Here is a 6,058-nt window from a genome sequence, read left to right as displayed (position 1 = left end):
CAACATAAACTAAATTTAGGTCCACTTTCATATGGCCGGCAACAGCCCTTTCTCTTTCTCTGCATGCATGAATTGGCCCTTTCATACAAAACAACTACTACTAAATATATTTTTTTAACTTAAACCCATATTTCGAAGTAGTTGTTGCACATTAATGTACTTATAAATAGTAATAAATTTGAAGAAAAATAATACTAAAATGTATTGTCAAGTACATTTTCCATTTTTTATATTTCTATTATTTTGAAATTATATAACATGTATGGACATAATCCTATCTAAGCTATATTAGGGGATGATCGCACCCATAAAATTTTATTCAGATATATATATAAATTGAAAATGTATATGTATAGTAAATCGGATATAATTGCCTTTAAATTTTGAATTTGTTTGTAATGAATTTGGCCAGAGAATATACCATTAGACATCTTTTTCTTAGTACGAAAAAGGAAAAAAAAAATGTGCAAATTCTCAACCTCGAAAAGCCAACGAAAAAAACGGTTACTCTGTCAATTATAATAGAAACCTCTAAGGCCCCGCCAAGAAAAAACCAAAGGGTTGAAAGAAGAGAGAGAGAGCCAATAATTTTTTCCATCAATTTTCCTCTCCATTTCTCTAGCTTTTCTTTTTTCCTTTGAATCCAAATCAAAGGAAAACAGAAAATATCAACATCCCTTTTCCTCTATTCCTCCAATTCTTTATAACAACAATAAAAGATGGGTTGTGGGGAATCAAAGCACGCAGTTGCAACAGAAAATGCCACCGTTCCAAAGAACAAGAGATCATTGAGTTCTAAATCCAATGGAGAAACTCAAATTTCTCAAGAAAGTGTCAAGAAAAATACAGAAAATGGAGAATCTGGGGTTGCAGAAACGGCGAAAACAAGTGATGAGAAAGTAGAGGTTAAAGCCAAGGTGGATGAGGCAACTGCACCCAAAGTGGTGGCTGTAGAAAAAGAAAAAGCTAAAGAAAAGTCTGAGAAGAAAGAAATGGTGGGAACAACAGAGGAGGTTTTTGCTGAAAAGAAGGAAGAAAAAGTTGTGGAATCTCAACCTGGAGAGAAGAAGAATTCAAATGATGAAACAACTCCAGCTGTTGCTGCTGTAGATAAGACAGAATCAGTTGAAGAGATTAATGTGCAAGACAAAGCTGGTTTGTCTATTCTTTTCATCATAGTTTTCTGTTAAATGTGGGGGAAACATTGCTTCTTTTGTGATTTCAAATTCAAAAATTTCTTTCCCAATAATTTAAATTGTAAAACTTGGTTTATAATTTTCACTATGTGGTTTCTAAGAAACAAGAGGAAACCTCAAGGATTTTAAGTTTCGATTATGATATGAACTTTTTGGATTTTATGTTTCGATTATGATATGAACTTTTTATCTCTTTTTTCCTCTTATCGATGTTAATAATTTGCATCTTTTTTTAACCCATAGAGGAGACCATTAAGCCAATCGAAGAAGAGAAAAAGAAGGAAGAAGTTACCGCTGTTACTGAGGCCACAGATGCTGCTAAATCAGAAAGTGCCAAGGATGCTGATAAACCAGAAAGTGCCAAGGATGTTGATAAAATAGAAACTGTCAAGGATGCTAATAAGCCAGAGACAGAGGAAAAGCCAAATGAGGTATGAAACTTCAAATGTAAAATGTAAAATCCTTACATGTGTGTTTGGTACGAGGGAAAATCTCTTTCTAAAAAATATTTTCTTTGAAGAAAAATGTATTCTTACTTATTTTCTAGTATGTCCTTCGTTTAAAAAAGAATGACTTACTTTGACTTGTCACAAAATTTAAGAAATATGGCCTTAAATTAAAATTGTGTCAAATATACCAAAATATCCTTTAATCTTGTGGTCCTAAACATAATATGTGTAAAGTTGAAATTAAAGTATTATAAAAAAAAGAAAAGAGGTCATTCTTTTTTAAATGGACTAAAAAGGAAAGTAGGTCATTCTTTTTTAAAAGTATTTGATTAAAAAAAAAATTATTCCAAGAAAATTTATATGTTATCTAACAAAACACTATAGAGGCAGGACGAGAGGGGAAGTGGGGGTTTCAAGGGTGGAAGGTGTGGGAAGGTCATGGGTTGGGGGTTGTCGGGGTTTGGGAAGGTGGAAAGGAAACAATAAATTTGAAATGTCACTTATGCAACTTATTTTTCTTACCTTTTATGAGAAAGTCATTTTTCTCATTTTTTTGATGAACTTATATCCACAAGAAAATGTTTGAAAAACATCTTCCAAACACGCCCTTTAACTTTATCTTTTTCCTTTTTTCAAAATTTAGTGTTTGACACTAGAAAAGTCATTTTCTAAAAATATATTTTTCATGTGTGAAAATTATTTAAAAATAGAATAAGATGTAGCCACATTTTACTCTTCCAAATCCCACATGTGAAATACACTTAAGTATGTTATTGCATGTTGTGTGAAAGTCTTTTTTTTTAGGGTCAAACCCATCGATAGCCTCTCAAATTTGTTCCTAAAATTCACTTAGACCCCTAAACTAAGGCTTGTACCTATCAGACCCCTAAACCCCCTGAATTTGATCCAATCAGGCTTTTTTTGCTTATGTGGCATTCCGCGTGTTGTCCACTCACTAAGGACGCGTGAGGCACGCTTTTCTGAATAATTATTCAATAGAAAGGTGCCAAGTGGCACTGAGGCTCCAAAAAATATTAATTAAAAAATTTATATTTAAATTAATTTATTAATATAATTTTTAATTTCTTAATCTTTTTTTATAAAAAACACCCCACCCCCTATGGTGTCATCTTCTTCACACCACACCACCCTCACCCTATCCCCACACCACCCCCTACGTCTTCAACCCCAACCTACCCCACGTCTTCATCGTCTTCAACCCCACCCCACCCCCGCGTCTTCACATGAACAATTTCTTTTTAATCCATCATAATTATTTCAATTTCTTGAACAATTCCAATAAAAAAATCACTTTTTTTTTCCTCCACTAGTATCTTCATTTCTTGAAAAATTACAACAAACATCACTCTTTTTTTTCATTCTTTGTAATATTTTGCAATAAAGGTCACTTTTTTCTTCTTTAATATCATCATTTTATGAAAATTTTTAATAAAGATGACTTTTCTTTAGACCCTCTTCTGAATTCTTGAAGTAGATTTTAAACAAAAATTTTGTGTGTGTATTTTTGAGCTTCACAGTGAAGCAAAGTTCACTTTAATGGTGAAAAAGATGAACGCGGGGAGGGCGGGCAGTGAAGATGAACGCCAGGAAGGGGACCTTGGGGTAGGTGGGGATTAGTTTTTATTTTCATTTTTTTAATAATTTTATAATTATTTTTTTATTTTCATTATTTTAATAATTTTATAAATTTTCATTTGTAAAAATTTTATAATTTCTTTTTAATAATCAGTTTTTTATTTTTATTTTTTAAATAATTTTATTATTATTTTTTATAATTTGGATTACTCAATGCCATTTTTTTTGTATTTTTTAAAATTTTATAATTTTATTTTTATTTTTAAATAAATTTATAATTTCTTTTTAATAATCAATTTTTTATTTTTATTTTTCAAATAATTTTATAATTATTTTTTAATAATTTGGATCCTCCATGCCATTTTTTATTTTCATTTTTATGAAATTTTATAATTTGTTTTAATAATCAATTTTTTATTTTTATTTTTTAAAGAATTTTATAATTATTTATTAATAATTTGGATTCAATACCATTTTTATTTTTATTTTTTAAAAATTTTATAATTTCTTTTCAATAATCAGTTTTTTATTTTTATTTTTTAAATAATTTTATAATTATTTTTTAATAATTTCGATCCTCAATGCCATTTTTTAAAATTTTTTATAATTTTATTTTTTTAAAATAATTTTATGATTATTTTTTAACAATTTGTGTTTTTTAAATTTTATAATTTCTTTTTAATAATCAATTTTTTTTTAAATAATTTTATAATTAATTTTTAATAATTATTGGACCCACAATGTCACGTGTCAGCTTTTAATTAGTCATGTTTGCCACATCATCGCGTGTGTGCAATACACACTTTGAGCTTTTAGTTGATTGGGCAAAAAATGTCCAATTGAAACCAAATTGGGAGGTTTAGGGTTTAATAAGTGCAAGCCTTAGTTTAGGGGTCTAAATGAATTTTAGGGACAAGTTTGAGGGGTTATTGATGGGTTTGACTTTTTCTTTAGTGTGTGATTGACCAACAAATGGGAGGAATGATGTCTCTTCATATTAGTACTTGTTTGTTGTTTCAACTTTCAACAAGACTAGGAGACTGTTTGGTTGGCCTGTACGAACTAGTCATTGTATAAAATCCAGCATTATTTTAAGAAAAAATTACCCAGATTAGCTATTATTAGATTTTTATTATCATTTAAAACCTAATTTTCAATTAATTACAATTCATAGCCCCCTCTTGCATATTAATTATTCCTAATTACAATTCATTCATAGTCTTTCTCATGTATTTTCTTTCTTTTTCTATTTTCTATTATTCTCTTCTTTTTTATTTTTTTCGGTTTTTTTCTTCAGTTTTTCTTTTTCTTTTTTTGTTGCTTTCTCTTTAAAGTAAAAACCGGTAGAAAAAAGAAGAAAATATCCGGTTGCTTTTTCTTCATCTTTAAAGAAGAAAAAATGGAAAAAACACAAAAAATAAAAAAAGATAATGGTAGTGTTAGGCAAGAAAATATTCAGTTCAACGAGATAAACGTGATTGAGATTTTTTTTATTTTTAAAAATATTGAATTCCATTTTTGATGTGATTAAACAGGGATTGTATTCATATTTTATATGAATACATACTATCTGTAAAATCGAATACAGCGGGCATAAATCGAATACAACAGTTATAAATGATAATTATGTAAAATGTGACTATGAAAGGTGGATTTTATAGCAAAATTTTGTTATTTTGAAAGATCCCCTTATTTTATACATTATCTGGTTGCTACTTCAATTTTCATCGTAACCTAATACACGCACATGTTATTTGGAAATCTATACTATTTCGTATATGATGTAAAATAAAAATATGAATATTAGCAATACATGAATTACCCTAACTAAATGACAAAATGGCCTTTGTGATCTTCAATAATAATTCTTGTAATTGTAATGCAATAGACCAAACATCCACCAACAAACAACACATGCATTACAATCACTATTATTAGTCACTACATTACAATCCATATATTCTTATTATTAATCCCTGACTGCATCACTCAAATAACTTGTATTTGAACCATATGATCCCCTAAACATTATTACTAATTTTTAGTGCTAAAAATGTCATCAAATCAATATCTGATTAGTTAATATTGATGTTTAATATGAACTTTTTCCACAAATTATTTTACTCACCAGCCAGACACCATCAAATTTCTTGTGAAAGACATTTTAGGTAGAAAATGACTTGTAACACATATTTTCTTTCTTTTTCTTTTTTTCTAAAAGCATTATTCCCATGTTCATGGTGTAAGCATTTGTTGATAGAAACAAGTGTCAATTTTTGCAGAAGAAAGCAACTGAGACATCAACAACAACAGATTTGAAAACAGATTAAACTGCAGGCATGGACACAGGGAAGAGGGCTATTTATTAGTTTAATCCTTGCTTTTTTAAAGCTTGTTATAATTTCCAGCTTTAAGTAAACATATTTGTTCGATCTGTACTCGGATGGCTGCTATACTACTCTGTTCTGCCTATTATATCCCATTTCATCAAAATCTACTTCTCTTTGGTATTGTGATGGGAATAAATTATTGTCAAAACTTGTGAGTTGTGACTGCCTATAGTTTATCATTCAATAATTTTTCAGTCTTAAATATGAATATGGTTTTGTTCCGCTGGTGGTTTTTTTTGATAACTTGTTCTGCTGGTCTCCTTGATACTATTAAGAACCTCCACCAACCCTTCATGATAGTAAATATTCCCGACATTATTTCACGGCATCCCATTTTATATTATGTATCTTTGTGCTAGTGAAAGAACAAAAGTTTGTTTGATATTAATTTTTTAAAAAATAAATAAATCACATCAATGTTTTAAAT

The 6,058-nt window shown here is 29.0% G+C and overlaps 1 protein-coding gene across 1 annotated transcript; it reads left to right on the top strand.

Annotated features, from left to right (window-relative positions):
• The first annotated feature begins 543 nt into the window (after positions 1 to 543).
• On the top strand, positions 544 to 5,853 carry LOC107857147 (nucleolar protein 58). The gene is made up of 3 exons (XM_016702093.2): positions 544 to 1,155; positions 1,440 to 1,627; positions 5,524 to 5,853. Exons 1-3 carry the CDS (start codon positions 720 to 722, stop codon positions 5,569 to 5,571), a joined length of 672 nt encoding a protein of 223 aa, XP_016557579.1. The 5' UTR covers positions 544 to 719; the 3' UTR covers positions 5,572 to 5,853.
• The last annotated feature ends 205 nt before the right edge of the window (positions 5,854 to 6,058 follow it).

Source organism: Capsicum annuum, chromosome 1 (assembly GCF_002878395.1).
Source record: "Capsicum annuum cultivar UCD-10X-F1 chromosome 1, UCD10Xv1.1, whole genome shotgun sequence".
Taxonomy (NCBI): domain Eukaryota; kingdom Viridiplantae; phylum Streptophyta; class Magnoliopsida; order Solanales; family Solanaceae; genus Capsicum; species Capsicum annuum.
The sequence above is the reverse complement of the archived record's forward strand: the minus strand, read 5'-3'. Positions and strand labels throughout refer to the sequence as shown.

Excerpts from the sequence above, each read along its gene's own strand:
- LOC107857147 (XM_016702093.2), top strand. The coding sequence starts at position 720 with ATGGGTTGTGGGGAATCAAAGCACGCAGTTGCAACAGAAAATGCCACC. Across the intron at positions 1,156-1,439 it reads TAATGTGCAAGACAAAGCTG|AGGAGACCATTAAGCCAATC; the intron begins GTTTGTCTATTC and ends TTTAACCCATAG. Across the intron at positions 1,628-5,523 it reads CAGAGGAAAAGCCAAATGAG|AAGAAAGCAACTGAGACATC; the intron begins GTATGAAACTTC and ends CAATTTTTGCAG.